This window comes from Protopterus annectens, chromosome 10.part0, assembly GCF_019279795.1.
Source record: "Protopterus annectens isolate FY-2018-M chromosome 10.part0, PAN1.0, whole genome shotgun sequence".
NCBI classification, from domain to species: Eukaryota; Metazoa; Chordata; order Ceratodontiformes; family Protopteridae; genus Protopterus; species Protopterus annectens.
Window position 1 is genome coordinate 136,834,242 of NC_056744.1, and position 16,905 is coordinate 136,851,146.

The following is a 16,905-nucleotide window of genomic DNA, read 5'->3' on the forward strand; positions in this document are numbered from 1 at the left end:
AAAAATGTGGATTTTTTTTTTAAACTCAAGTTTTTGGAAACCATATGAATTTTGAGTTTCTGAAAACTTGATAATATGATATAAAGCCATATATATCTGTGTGTGTGTATGTATATACACACACACACACACACACACACACACACACACACACACACACACACACACACACACGTGTGTGTATCTGTCTCTCTATACATGTGTGTGTATATATATATATATATATATATATATATATATATATATATATATATATATATATGGATCACCTTTATATCCCCGAAATCGTGTTTCGCCGACACACTAATCACCGACACCAAAAGGCCAACAACTAAAAATACCGACAACGCAAAACACCGAAAACCATTACACCAACACACTACACGTAAACAACACAGTACACTACATAACATATCCACTATCCCTAACCCAAACCCTAACAAGGTCCGACACTACCGCACACTTACCCTACCTGCACCCTAACCCTAACTCACTTACCCACCCCTAACCCCAAGATCCGACACTACCGCACACTCACCCTACCTGCACCCTAACCCTAACTCACCCACCCCTAACCCCAAGATCCGACACTACCGCACACTCACCCTACCTGCACCCTAACCCTAACTCACTTACCCACCCCTAACCCCAAGGTCCGACACTACCGCACACTCACCCTACCTGCACCCTAACCCTAACTCACTTAACCCACCCCTAAACCCACAGTCCCTCACTATCGCACACTTACCTGTCCACTCCGTAACACTAAATCCCTCACTCGATCGCACACTTACCGAGTCCGTCGGGTTCTCACCTTGTCGGTCATCTGCGTTGTCGGTGTTTTCATCCCGTCGGATTCCGTGTCGGCGAAACGCATTGTCGGGCATCTGAAGGTGACCCATATATATATATATATATATATATATATATATATATATGGTTTACCATCATAATATTGAATGAAATTAAATTAGTCTAAATTCACAGTGTCAAAATTATCGAATTTGCCCATTTCTGCACTGTAGTGCAATCTCAAGTTGATATATTTAAGTAGTCGGGGTGTGAGGGGCATAGCCCCCCACATGGGGGATGCAGGGGGTATAGCCCCCTGCAAAATAGTAGAGTTGATCTCATTGCTTTTTCAATGTAATGATTGTAGACATTTTGACAATTCAATGTTTTGGGTTGGGATATAATTTTTCAACCAAATGATAATTAGACATTTTATCATTCAATATTATGATGGTAAACCTATATATATATATATATTTATATATATATATATATATATATATATATATATATATATATATGATACATATACTGGAAAACTGTATTTATCAGACTATCACTATGAGCAAGAAACTATGATCCCTCATAAAATCATCCAAGGCTAGCTTCGAAAGAAAAATTGCCAAGGACTCCAAAGATAACCACAAAGCATTCTTTAGCTATGTCAAGAACCTAAGTGGAAACTCTCAGATCTGCTCTGAGTTAGCTCTGAGGTAGTGCAGAATGGCACAGAATACACTGAACCGAATGATGTTGCCAACATTCTGGCAGATAAGTTTAGTGCAAACTTCACCCCTTAAAGGGTCCATAACCATACCAGAAGAATGTAGAGCCCCAGCAATCACTGACACACAGGTTAAAACAGCCCTATCCAAAGCCAAAAACATAGCTTCAATGAGACCAGATGGTGTCCCAGGCTGTGTCTTACATGAGCTCCAAAATGAACTAACCCCTCACCTAAACACACTGCCTCTCTACAGGCTACGCACCTGTAGAATGGTGCACAGCAACAGTTATCCCACTCCACAAAGTTGGAGCCACAACGGACCCTGGGAACTATCACCCTATAAGCCTGACTAGCCTGGTCTGCAAGGCTATGTAGCACATCATCATGGAACTCATTAACAGAGACATTGGGAACCTCCAAACATTGGACACTACCCAGTTTGGCTTTGTTAAGGGCAAATCATGCCTCCTAAACCTGGTGAACTTCTTTGAGACAGTTACCAAGGCTTTAGATGAGGGAAGGGAGATCCACACAGCCTACATAGACCTTGCAAAGGCTTTCAATACCATTCCCCATTCTGGTATTATAGACAAGCTCACCAGCCAGAACATAAACCCCTACGTCATGAGATGGGTTGCCAATTGGCTCATGGAAAGAACCCACATGGTGAGAGTTGCAGGCTATAGGTCCAACTCTAAACCAGTTACAAGTGGCATCCCCCAGGGCTCAGTCCTGGGACCCCTCCTGTTCGGTATATACTTTTCAGAAGTACAGGCAAGCACAGGAGGAGTATGGCTGACCAAGTTCACAGATGACTGCAAACTGGGGGCCATAATTGACTCTCCAACTGATACAGACATCCTCCAGAAGGGTCTCACTGAGACGGATACCTGGTGTCAAAATCATGGCCTCAAGCTAAATGCCAAAAAGTGCATAGTCATCCCCTTTGGAAAAAACAAAGTACCCGCGAACTACCACATACGTGGTAGTACCCTAAATACAGAATATGTAATAAGGGATCTGGGGACCCAAGTAGATAGTAATCTCTCCTTTGATAATCATATTGTCAAGATGGTTAGAAAATCCTTCTATGTGACCCACCAAATTACAAAAGGGTTCGCATCTAGAACAGAAGAGGTTATTGTTCCCCTCTACTCATCACTCATCAGACCCATCATAGAGTATAATGCCCTATTTGGGATGTACCTTACAAGACACCTGCAACAGCTGGAAAGACCACAGAAGTACCTATGCAGCCCGACTGAAGAAACTCCAGCTGTACTCAGTTGCATACCGCTTACTCAGAGGTGATCTCTGCCTGACATACAAGGCCATGTCCAACCCAGAATTGATGGACATGCTCCACCTAAAAAAAAAACAAATTCCCGAGAGCCACACACTCTAGGGATCTAAACCTCACCACAAAGATAAATAGGATGTGCTGGAGGGATAGATTCCTGTCCTAGAGACTCCCCATGCTTTGGAACAGGATTCCAATCTACATTAGGCAGAGCCCCTTACTAACACTCTTCAAGAGAAACCTTGACGAGTGGATGGGAAACAGAAACTTTACCCCGGGGATCACTGCAGTGGCTCTGCTGGACAAAGGCACAGGGAACTAATGGCTCTGCTGGACAGAGGCACAGGGAACTAATCTAAGGGGGTGACGAAAGCCAACACATTCTGGCTAGGCTTATAGATGCCCTTGGGCAGATAAACTAGTACTTACCTATGAACCTATTATTTTACAAGTAGATATGATTCTATTTTGGGAACAGTTTATAGTCTTCTCTTTAAACAAAAGTTTATAGAATGTTTTATTATAATCAGTGTTTATTTTTATTGCTTTTAAATTTGTGTTAATGAGCTACCACTGTAAGTAGGCTAATGTCCATATGTTCTTTTATAACTATTACCTTCAAAGTTTTCAGTACTCATTCACTCTTGGGAACCTGCAGTACATATTTTCATATAAATACTAAATATTTTTCTTGGTATGTGGTTTTCATTTATTATAAATGCTGTTCTAGGTTAGCTTGTTTATTAGGTGCTGTTATTGTATTTGAATGTAATAAATTTAAGCTGGACTTTAACTGGTCCTGATATGTTTTCTAGTCAGTCAGTCACTTCTTGAATGAAATGTATGAGGATGCATTGCCTGCAAACTGAGACAAGTACATTCAGAAAGCTGATGAGCGGAAATTATTATATGAATGTTAGGTAACAGTGCGGAATTACCAAATGCAGTGGGTTGTTGATTTGGCAACACTGAAGGACGTTAAGAAATGAAGAGATTTGCGGACGGCTATGGTCAGGTTAGGAAAAAAATCAACTGTTTGCTTTTATTTGCATCCTGAGGTGGAATAGATAGGTCTTTTATCTCCATCCTCTAGCTGTTTGTTAACAGTTTGTGAAATAACTTAGTAGCACTTTGATATTGGAATGATGCAGTAGTTACACGAAGTAATGAATCATGTAGTCATTTAAGGCAACTGTGAAACTTAGAAAATTATTGCACTGAAAAATAAAGGTAAAAAGCATAAAAGCTGCAAATCAAAAGCCACAAATCTGTTGTGAGAAGCTATTAAAATATGAACTTACATGTTAACATTTGTATGAACTGTCACTGACTTAATTAGATGCAGAGAAGAAAGTTGAAATTAAACTTTAAATCTTAATTAGTCTAGTTGGCAGTTTGTGTGCACTTCTAGCATCATAGTTTAAGACAGTTACAGGAACAGAAGGAACAGAGAGATCATATTTTAAGATGTTTGTCTCAGGTACAGCAGAGATTCTGGAATGTTCACTGTTTCTGAAACAGAATATTACAGAAATAACTGAATGGTAAAGACTGGGCAAGCAGGCAGATGATAACTGAAGATAGAAAACAGTTATTAAAATGTTAAAAGCAGAAAAAATGTTCTTTACCTTAAATGTTGGCAGTATGTATGCCACCTTACTGTAGATGGAAGTTAAAGACAAAGTCGACAGCAAGCAGGTAATTTTTTCAATTTATACATCACATGGAAAAGTTTTTTAGTTAGTAAAAAATGTATTACATTGCAGATTTTTTTAGGTGCATTTTGAAAATTGTTATTATTCATATACCATTCATACCTCTCAACTGTACAGATTTTCGCAGAATGTCCAGATTTTTGGCTCATATTTTTAGTCTGTTCCTCATAAAATCTGTTGTTTTCTGGCAAATCACTGGGATATTCTGAGACCTGAAGTTACTAAATAATGACATACATTTGAGTTTCAGACTTCAAATCCTTCAGAAAATGTATGTTAATGCAAATTCTGTCATTCTTGCAATTTTCTAAGCTTATAAGAGTAATATTTAAAATATGTCCCTATTTTCGGTCTTTGTCCAGATTTCTTGCAGTAAGAGGTTGAGAGGTATTCATTTGTTCCTATGAACTAATTGAAATTTCTACTGACATCTCATTGAAACAAAGAAAATGTGTTATGGCAGAGGCTTATTAACTCAGGTCCCAGGAATCAGACAGAAATGCAGATGTTAATCATATTGATCACTGGTACCGCCCATGTGACCAGTGGTTTGTTTCATGGTCAAGCCAAAAGTGGTGCCTCTTTCCTAGGGAAGACAAGCAGCAACAGATGCTGGTAAAAACTACAAGCTTTTCTGTCACTTTTCACAAAGAAACACAGTAAAAAGCATTTTAAAACACTTTGCCATCCCCGAAAAGTAAAATAAACATAATTTGTCCACAGAAAAAAATAGTTTTTAGTTACTTTGCACAAGCGCTAATGTTTAAAAGTGCAATGCTGTCTCGTGACACTCCAGTAAAACATAAATCTCCTAGCTTTAAAATAACTTTCCTGAAGAGGAAAGTGATAAAACACAAACAGTATTTAGAAAATGGAAGGTTTTTCCCCAAAGAGAATTTATCTGCCCAACAAAGGAACAGCACCAAGCCAACCCTCAGTCCTTGAAAGCCTCATAGGAGTGTACTTTTTGGTGGAAGTAAAGCTCTGAATGACTCGGCACCCAAATTTGTCAACCTGTCAGCTCAGCATGAGCTACCTGACAGTTTAGGTGCATGAAATCTGTCTTAAAGCTTTGGAAGTTGTCAGACTATTATATCCTTGGCAGGATATAATCCATATAGGTTAAGGACTACTGCAGCACTGATCATTCAGACATCAACTGTTATGTCAAGTGTGCTTGCACAACTGTACTTTGCTTTACTTGTATGATGCCATGAGTGATGCCATGAGTGTACTCCATTCTTTGAGTATGAGAAGAATTCAGGTGAAGAAAGAGAAGGAACTGAAGTTGGCATATGACATTGTTTTGACTGTAATGATTAACAGTTTGCTACTAAATAATCAGTTCATTGAAGGGAATTTTTAAGTAACAAATTTCAAGATTTATGGTATCCTGGTTTAATACTCCTTCTACAGGTACAGTTCACTTCAGAGGGAAAAGGATAGACTAATAGAGGAGTACGAAGAGAAGATACGACAGATACAAAGCAAATCTGCTTCAGATGTGAACTTCATGATGCAGGAGCAAGCCCTGTCAGCTGCTAAGGTACAAACAATCCTTCATGTTAGAAAGAAGAATGTATCATTGCTGATCTAAAATCTGTCATGGCTTTGCAAGTATTTTTCATTAAAAGATAGCATTCTACCCTAAAGAAAAGTAAAATGCATGCCGTTTTCAGAAATTTTGTCAGAATTCTTAGACACTGCCTATTCTAAAGAAATAAAGTAAACTTTTAACTAATGAAATTAGCTGTATATCCACACATTTGTGTGCTAGTTTAATTTTTTTTTTTTTTTTTTTTTTTTACTTAATTTCTGAAGTAGGTCCTGCAAGACCACAGAGACCTTCTTGAGGTGAATCCCAGAAGCACAGTTAGGTTAAAGATACTATTCAATATCAGACAGTATGCAGGTAGCATTGTTAACATTGATACACAGATCTCTAAACAGATAACTCAGTCACAGTTACAGATTCCTCCTGGTTGTTTTTCATTAAGTAGAGGTGGACATAGCATTAAGGAACTATGAGTTGTTGTAGGCCTTTTGGGTTTATGAATACCTGTTGTTATTAGTAGTGGCTTGTTATTATGTATTGAAGATACAGCAGAAGGGTTGTAGCATTAGGAATCCAGGTGCAATCTTATTTCTATAATGCCAAGATTGTGAAGTAAAAATTGCTAGAGTTGTATTTATCTTCCAGGCCTCTGGTGTTATTGAAGAGTTAGAATATACAATATCACAACTGAAGCAACAGGTTCAAGATGTGGACCATCAAAAGCAACAGCATCTAAGGGTAAGTTGCAAGGCCAGTTACCTCACCGTTGATGGTTAGTGCATTTGTAATATTGGTTAGCTTTACTTAAAATTCTGTATGAATTTTCTGTCCTTTGAAGTCTCATACCTGACATACATAGGAAATGAATCCAGAAGCTTTTTGGTTTTATTGGGTGTACAGAAAATTAGATGAGATTGTATTGCAAATCTACTGGCAGACAGATCAGTTATTGTAAAATACAGATCATGGTTCAACTCAGTCAGCTTAAATGTAGCTTTTGATAGTATTCATTCTCCAGACATCAGTAATTTATTAATGACATTTGTCTGGTAGTGGCTCGCCTCTTTGAGAAACGTATGGTTCCTGATGCAGGCATATGTTCTCCATATGATTGCCTTGTCTTAATGTGTTAAGTTGGTTTATTTTTCTTGGCAAGACTTAATTTCAGTCAAGAGTCATAAAACAGATGTGGCTGCATTACAAAACCATGTATTAACCCCAGGTTGCCATTTTGAGAGAAAGATTACGCAGGAGGTATTGGGACTCTCTTAGGATAATGTATATTTAATCTTAACTTGCCTTTTTACCTTGATAAAGGATGATTTTCTTATGCTATCTTTATTTGCACTGCCTGCCAATACAGACTATAAAAATTATTGATCTTATTTTAGGGACCCTCTTCAGTAGTTGAGACATTTAGCTACTTACTTCTTGTGCTTGGTCATGTAGTTTTTCTTAAATTCATGAGATGAGGTCCTGCACTTTTTAAGGCATATTTGCCTTTCCGCCAACAATTTCCCCTGAGTATATGCAAATCATCTTCAGGGAGGAGCACTGGAACAGTAAATCATTACATTTTTCTTTACCTATGTAATTTCCATTGGTCCAACTTGTATTCAGTATCTGTTTCTCTTCCATACAAGGGGTAATCCTGCTCTGTTCCCTAATTAGGTACTTAAATAGATGATGTGAGACATCTATGCAAACCCTATATTGGGATTTGTTGTTTTCAGTTCTTAGAACAGGTTAACAATGAGTAAACCACAAGGCTAATTTATTCATACGTTCGCAGTTACGCAGTTAAAACTTACATAAACAGTCTTGTGATTTTGAACTCGCTGTTTATTTTTTCTGTGGATTTTCTAGCCTTGAGCTCAAATCTAGCTGTTTAAGCCTCCCTCATTCTTTACTTTTGACTTCAGTTTCTTAGATTTGTGCTGGAATTTCTTACTGATAAGTACACATAACTCTGTTTTTGTTTTAAAGATATGAATATAATCTTGACTTCTTTCTGAAGAGGGGTTATATTCTCCCCTAAAACTGATTAACACGTTTAGTTTCATACAGTTATTCATGCTATATATTTCCATACTGTTTTGCTTTGGCTTTGTACACAACTTAAAGTCTTGTGTTATTTGTCAAGTGCTTAACAGACCCACTAGATTAAGGCATTTGAACGTCTTGTCTGCATATGTTTGTATCTTAAACTGAACCTGCCAGAATAATTTTACATGTACAGAAAATAACACAACTTAATCTTGAATGCATTCTTATTGATATGTTAAAAATGCCCTGAGCTACTAAGAGAGGTTAAAACCTCTGTCCCTTTACTCAGTATCTTATAGCCTCTTAAGGGGCAATCCATGCCTCTCCTGTCATGCTATTAGACACACTATTGTGCTTGATGTCCCATATGTCTGCAAGTCTAATATCTCCAGAAACAGGGACCTAAGAGGCCACAATCACAGAGACAGAACACAGTAGATTAATTCATTAAGCAGCACCTCCTTCATCTCTGGAATTATATCTGTAGATAAAGCAGTGTGACAAATGATATCCTTCAAAGAGAACCTGAATCATTGGATGGGTACCCAAAAATTTTCCCTAGGACTAAGTAGTGTAGCCCTCCTTGAGAAAGGGGGTGCAACTTTAGGGTGAGAATTGACAAAGTGTAATTGGTCATGAAACTAGATTACGTTGTGAATCCTATGAATTCAGAGGACTGCCATGAGGTTACATTTTCCTCTCCAAAGCCACAGCTACAGTCTACTTGGCAGATGTTTAGCACTGGTGTTTACACAGTTCAGAAAACAGAACAGCTCCATTATTTTCCTACTAATAGATCAGTTTTGGGAACAGCTGTTTCCCTCTGTCAGATTAACAGTTCTAGTGATGTATTCTGCAGTGATTAGTAATGTCTGCCTCTTTAGTCAATGAAAATTTTGTTTCCACAAGGGTAGCAAATAGCGATCCATTTACTAATCTCATACTTTTATCTAAGAGATACAACTAGAGAAAGGTAGTCTGTAGCTCACATTTCTTGTATTCTATTTGCTTATATAAGACTCTGTAAAAGAAGGACATCCTGGGCCACCTGGAGTATCTGGAATATGTCTTCAGATTCTCTGAAATTACTGATCCCACTCACTCATAGACTGCCTGAACTGTGGCTTGTTGAGGGACCTTCCTCTAATAATATCTCACTTGCTGACTACAGAGTGTATAGATCATGCTTGAGGGACTATCTGTAAGCAAGAAGAGCTATTTGAAGAACCTAGACAGCTTTTAGAGGAGCTTATTGTAAGGCCTGGTCGCTTTCAATTTAAAACAGACAACACTACAGGAATTTAATACGGGACCAACATACCTCTCAACTATACAAATTTTTGCAGAATGTCCAGATTTTTGCCTCATATTTTTGGTCTCTTTCTCAGTAAAAGTGTGGGTTTCTGGCAAACCACTGGCAATTCAGTGAGGACTGAAGTCAGAAAATAATGACATTCATTTGAGATTTAGACTTTATACCCCTCAGAAAATAAGTGCTAATACAAAACTTGTTATTCTAGCAACTTTCTTCATTTCTAAGAGCTATATTTAAAAATTGCCCCAATGTTCGGCCACTGTCCCTCCATTATTTAAGGCTTTGTCCAGATTTCTTCTCTAAGGGGTTGAGAGGTGTGGGGATCAAACTGGAAGGCAATAGAGTTTCCATCTCTGCATGGAGATTCTTCAGATATGGCACTAAGTTATTCAACACAACCTTCTGCTCTCAGTAACATACCTTCTAGGACAGCAGAGCCATTTATAGACATTAGACAGAAAAGTATGATGCACAAATGAAAATTAGACCCTCTGATACTCAAGAGTACAGACGTGAAGAATAACACAGATGATCCTATTTGCCCTACTTCCCAGTAGTTGACTTCAGACCTCTTGTTCATGTATTCATGTCACAGTATCGAAAGTGGATACTTTTTCTTTCCCTTTCAACTCAGTACCCATTGTATGCCTTCCCACCATTCCTAATGATTCAGGGCATCCTTCTTAAAGCAAAACCAGACAAAGCTAATTTGATTTTTATAGCTGTTATCTTGGTCAAGATGGCATCTTTTGATACAATTAACCACTCTTCTTCTATGGCCTTTATTTCTACACAAGAACCTTATTTAAGCAACAGCAGATCAAAGCTGTACATCTCAGTACAAAGTAATCAAGCACTTAATTCATCAGCCAGAAAGACAGAATTGTAATTCCTCACTGTAATTTTTTCGCTGAAGTGTTACATTCTAAAGGAAGCTAAAAAGCCTGCTACTGAAATACCTTAACTTTAGAATTTGAAGACATTAATTTCTTGGACATCTTCTAAACATTTAGACATTTTAAATTGTCCAGTTCCAGCTAAAATATGTTATTTTAGCCCACTCTTGGAATCCAACCTGGTTCATTCTTCTTGTGAAATCCATGTTTCTACTATTTCTACTTGTTCTTCAGTTTTTCTTCAGAATGCAGGAAACACTTTTTTAAGACCTTTTTAAAAGTTTCACATATAAGACCACCAAGAAGGCAGAACTTAAACTTAAAATTGGAAAAGTTAGCATTATACCAGCTGTTTCAGGGGGCATTAAATACCTATCTGCAAAGTCTTCTAGTTGCAGTAACCTTAGGCACTAGGAGCTGCAAGTCTTGATGTGTAAGCCATCTTATACAGTATTCCATAATAAAAATGCTTACTTCCTTTATTCCCAGAATCATTTCTCTGTCAGTCTCAATCAGTTTTTTCACCTTATTATCTTCTGTTCAAATCTTCAGAATGAAGAGGAACATCTTCTATGCCATTGGCCATCCACAGGCAGCTAAGATATCACAACAAAAAAAGCTCATTCCTTCAGGGAAACAGACTTTTTTATGAAAGGTACAGTACATATTTGCAAAGTATTGTTAGAACACATTCCAATAGAGCTGCAACTCCTGCAGCAGATTTTAGACACGTGTTTTCCCAAAATATCTTGTAAGCAGCATCATATCCTAATGTACACTCCATAACAAAAATTACAATTTAGAACTTCACTCTAGAGGTTTTTGCAGTGGCTGTGTTAATGGGTTCCTGTATCAGTCCACCTATCAAGGAGGACCAAGTATCTCTTAGGATTCTTCCAAAATGCAATGATTTAGCATTAGATGACCCTTCTGAGGATGACAGTTCAGAGTGTGACATATCATAAAAGTAGGTCTTCAAGGAAAGATCGCTATAATGTAACTGACACACCTTCACTGGGCCAGTACTCAGGGAGCCTGAATCCTCACCACTGACACCAGTGAGGGACGTTCACTTGGAACAAAAATATGTACCCACAGTATTTCCAGATGCAGCTCTCTGCATCAAGCACACTTTCCCTTAAGAGTACACAGGGGACACACTAAGTCTGGGATCTGGGTTTCCCCTGTCTCTATCTGTCTCTCTTTCCAGGCCCCCAATAAGAGTAGAGTTGAGTCCTCAGCTGAATGTCCAAGCCAAGTTCTCCACCACTCTCTTTGTGAAACCAGTGCTCTGTGTCCCTGCTCCAAGCATCTGAAACACACTCTGAGATTTGATTTACACACACACACACACACACACACACACACACACACACACACACACACACACACACACACACACACACACACACACGTCTGGGAAAGTGCCCAGACTGTAAGGAAGTTACTGCCACCAGATGCTCCAAAGCCAGTTACTCTAAGGCTCTTACAGGGGTAGCCAATTATATTGAGTGAAATTAATACTAATACAAAAGGTAATGTTGACCAAACAGCAAGGATTTCAGGAGTAGCCACAGTGTCACCAAATAAATATAAGTACTCTCAAAGGTTAAAATATTCTCTAAAAGACCAGCCACAATGAAAATTTTAAATGTATTTAATAATAAATAATAAAATAACATGAAAATAAAATACTAAACATTTATTTACAATAAACACCAGCGTTTCAATCACACAAAATATTAAAATAACACAGATGAATAGATTCACACAGATACAGAAAAACAATATTTAACTGCTCGCGCTATATTTTCCTGACTGATCTAAATAATTACTTTTCCCTGGTTACTTACTAGAGCAAGGCAAGATGAAGTGGGTGAGAGATCCTTCTATGTTAGGTTCCAGAAAACAGACTGCCCTGAGACTTCTAGTATTAAAACATCATTCCAGGCCTGGATTATAGAATGACATCACATATATCTGGTCATCTGACTTCTGGCTCCCATATTACTTCCTTTACTAGAAACTGAACCCGAATCTTGCACATATGTGTTACCATACACACAGCTAGACCTTTGTTAAGGTATGTTATAGCGTCTGGAAGCCATAAAACTATTTCAACACTTCCACCCTTCCAGGGTAGCAATTAGTTCACTGCTAAGGACAATACAGAAGGCTTCCTAGTACAGACTTTTTGTCTATGGCTGCATTGAGACCTGTAAGATACAATCTTTATGGCTGAAATTAAGTAATACATTTCAAGATATTTTTTGAAAGGTTAGCTGGGGTTGAGCTTAACCACTTCTCTTCTAGTATCCTCTGGTACAATATATACATTTAATCAGTTACAGTAGTACAGTCTGACATAAATGTATATTTCTTTTCTGTCCAGCAGGACACACTGTTGGTACATTTTGGACACAAGCAACTTTACAAATACATTGTACATTTACATACAAATATAACCCAGATATACTTCCTCTATCTGAGATATGGCTAAAACCTCATATTACAAACTGTGAAATTCTCCCCCCCCCCCCGGTTATAATATTGTTTGACTGGATAGAAGTAAAACAAAGGGTGGAGAAGTAGCTGTACTCTACTCAGACCAGCTCTCTCTCTCCCCCCTGTCAGTATCAGCTGTCCCTGATCTCTGCCCTGCTGAAATACATTTAGCAACCTGTAACCTAAATCAACACAAAAAAATTGTCATTGCAGCAGTCTAAAAAATCTAAAAATATTCCCATACTCGAGCAGTTTCTTTCTTGCATTTCTGTATCCATTCCATATGAAACCATCATCCTTGGGGATATGAATATTGACTGGAACCTTGTTGATACTGCATCCCCTAGCTGCTCTATGAACCGTTATGGCGTCACCCAGCTGATTACCTCACCCATACACCAGCAAAACCAATTCTCAGAATGGCTTGGTTATCGACTGCATATTAGTATCCAACCCCCAGTACTATCATAATCCTTCTACCATACCTAGCTCCCTTAGTGACCAACTCCCTACCTCAGTAGTAAGATGCTCTCCCAATCTTAACAAGAGCCACCAGTACAAAGAGTCTTGTATCCTTAAAAACTACAACCATGTCACCCTAAACGAATTACTGTCTACTGTAAATGGTCATTCCTACACACATTACCCCTTAATGAGGCAGTCCAAAGCTTCAGCAGTTTATTCCTAAAAACCCTTAACACCCTGGCTCCCATTAGAAACATTAGGCTAAAATGTAATTATGCACCATGTATAAACCAGACAACTCAATCACTTATGAAGAAGAGAGATAGTGCCTGGAGAGTATGGAAAAAAAAGTAACAACTCAGCTTTCCACCGGAACTTATATAAAAAGCTTCGCAACCAAACAAAAAAGTAGGTCCGACTAGACAAAAAAAAATTTATCAAAATCTCTGAGCAACCCACATTCCACCCCAAAGAAATTCTGGGACTCCATAAATAAACTACTATCTCTAGGGAACCCCTCTTCACCAAACCCCTTCCCTAACAAACCTTCTAATGAAACTGCAAGCTTACTTAACTGTTTCACCGAAACAACAGAAAAGCTTACTAAACCAGAAAATCTTGATATAAAGACTCCACCTCTCAACTCATCTTTTCCATCGTTCTCCCTAGCACCCATAGCAACTTCCTTTATCAGATCACTTCTTAACAAACTGAAATCCTGTTCCTCATCAGCTGACAAACTCCATCCATTATTTTTCAAACATACAGCCGAATCTGTAGCATACCCTGTATCTATACTTATCAATAGAGCCATCCAAGAAAATACAGTACCAGATATCTGGAAAAAATCTTCATAATACCCCTCCACAAAGGAGGAAATTCTACAGAACCCTCAAATTATAGGCCTATTGCCATAATATCCCCATTATCCAAGATACTGGAAAATGTGTACATAGACAGATGCTAAATCACCACTTACAGGTAAACCTAATTACACCCACACAGCACGGCTTCCGACCCTCGCACAGTATTACCACTGCCCTCCTATCTTTCACACACAACACTGCACAAGCCAGAGACAGTAATAAAGTCATATCAGCTCTATTCCTTGATCTATCCAAATCATTTGACATTGTTTCCCATCCCATCCTCCTAAACAAACTTTCCAACCTACAACTCTCTACCTCCAGTACCTCCTGGTTTAACAGCTACCTTTCAAACAGCTATCAGTCCGTCAGATGGCAAACATCCTTTCACTTTTCCATCTTGTTAAGATTGGGGTTCCCCAGGGTTCTGTCCTGGGCCCCCTTCTTTTTAATATATTTACAAATAAGCTCCATGTCTCCTGCCCCTGTTCTACCTTAATACAGTGCACAGACGATTCCACAATTATTACCACCTCCGACAATATACAAAATCTCCACACTGTCACTCAACAATCTCTGCACCTAGCAGAACAATGGCTAACTGAAAACAACCTGCTTTTCAACCCCCAAAAGACCAAGCTTCTCCTTTTCCTTCCAAAATACCTCAATCCAGCTAAAGACAACTTCACCATCTCATCCTTAGATAATACAATTATCACCACTGACTCAAACACCAAATTGCTTGGCGTTACTATAGACCAATTAAAATTCATCCTACATGTCTTAGACTGCATCAAAAAGTCCAATAAAAAACTAGGTCTTCTATACCACAACAACAAATATATACCTAACAAATCTAGACCTATACTGGCTCAATCATTTATTCCACTGTACCTGCTGTATGCTGCAACAATACTTACTGACCTCCAAAATAATCTCTTAACCAAATTAGAAACCACCTATAACAAGATAGCAAGATTTGCATCCAGTAATAGCTACAAATGCCATCATTGTATATCTCTGAAACTCTTAAGATGGCCCGAGCTCCCCCCATGCTTCAAACATCACAACTACAAAGTGCACACAGCATCCCAAATAGCTCCAAATTCTGTCCTGCCCTTACATCCATAATTACACCCTACAAACCCAATAGTGACCTCAGAAGCACACAGCATAACCTTCTGCAGATGACCAAGCCAAACAAAAATACTGGAAAAATACTTTACAGTCATTCAATTGCATACTCATGGAAGAGACTTCCATTGTCCCTTCGCTCCACAACCAAAAGTGGCGAATTCAAAAAGCAACTAAAAATTTATTATCAACAGGCATGGATATGTACTTGTCAGGAAATTGCTTAACAAATTTTTCTTCTTCTCTGAATTAACATATCTGCTTGGTAACTACCTAAACTGTTTGCATATATTACTCTCTATGCAGTTAGCATCTATGATATTAAATGCATCTTTGTTGTACTATGCAATAATGTTACTCTGAATTTTTTTTTTATTTTAGGCATTGCTACATACTTTGTAAATAAATTAATGCTAACCAAATTTCTCAAACATATTGTTACTGTATTCTCAAAATACTGTACTTTTACCTTGTATATATTCGTATTGTATATTTCTCTCTGTGTTTGTACAGTTAAGCATCTTAAAACTTGAATTGTTAGTTTTTTTCTTATTGTTTAATTACTTTCCTGGAGCTTTTCTCCTTGGGTCTCTGCTGAAAAACGGCTCTCTGGGTCCAGTCAGACTAACCAGGTTAACAAATGTAAAAATAAAAAATAAATAAATAACACAAGCATCTGCACAAATCAGTTTGATATACAAATGACATAATTCTTTATAGAACTCTAGCTATCTATGCTGGTATATGTTACACATCCACTGCCCTTCTTCTCCTGGCATAGCTGGCAGTACCTCACATTGTCACAGTAACAGTAAAGGGTCCCTTCTTCCATCCACTGTGTGCAATATATTGTCCATGGTTATTGTGCAATTAGTGCTTATTGATGTTCCGAAACTGCTAATTTTAGTTAATAATTTGGTTTGTTTACAACCTGTTTATCTTTCTGCTCTGAGCTCATTTTCCTTGTGGTTCAGAGAACCAATGGAAGAATATGCCAGTGCTGGATTTATATGCAAATATTGTTCCACTTACATTAGTACCTTCATGGCACAAAATCAAACTTAACCTTGACAAAGAAGGGAAACGATTTTGGAAAATGTGCTGGACCAAACCAAATGTAGTAAATTACTGGTGCAGTGACATTTTTGAACTACTCTTAAGTATCTTACATGTCTGTCTTTGTCGTTGCTCACTTATTTAAGACCTCCGTGTAGCTTGCATTGCTGAAAACATTTCCACATTTGATGCTTGCAAATGGTTAAATCTAACTTTATCTGTCATCACCATAACACAAGTCAGCACTACACAAGGACTCCGTGTTTTTTTTTTATTTTTAAACTAAGACTAAACCATGGTATAACTAAATGATGCAAGGGCCCATATTACAAACTGATGTCTTACTAGTTAGAAAAGGAGAAAATGAGGCTTTTATTCACACTCTAGGCTTAACAGTATTGAAAGGGACCTAATACATTACTAGATGGAGAACTTGTGTGGAGTTCTAAGAAGATAATACACCCAAAGCTAAGATCTACATCCAAGCCTTGCTCCTTTTCAAAGTGCACTGAATCCTTATTTGCCTCTGAGAG

The 16,905-nt window shown here is 38.0% G+C and overlaps 1 protein-coding gene across 2 annotated transcripts in view; it reads left to right on the plus strand.

Annotated features, from left to right (window-relative positions):
* Positions 1-16,905, plus strand: part of CEP112 (centrosomal protein 112) — a 3,283,222-nt gene that overhangs the window by 1,240,704 nt on the left and 2,025,613 nt on the right. For both annotated transcript variants that reach the window (XM_044085107.1, XM_044085108.1), the window contains exons 14-15: positions 5,951-6,080; positions 6,735-6,827. In XM_044085107.1, the coding sequence (XP_043941042.1) occupies positions 5,951-6,080; positions 6,735-6,827 (223 nt within the window). The remainder of the gene's footprint in view (positions 1-5,950; positions 6,081-6,734; positions 6,828-16,905) is intronic.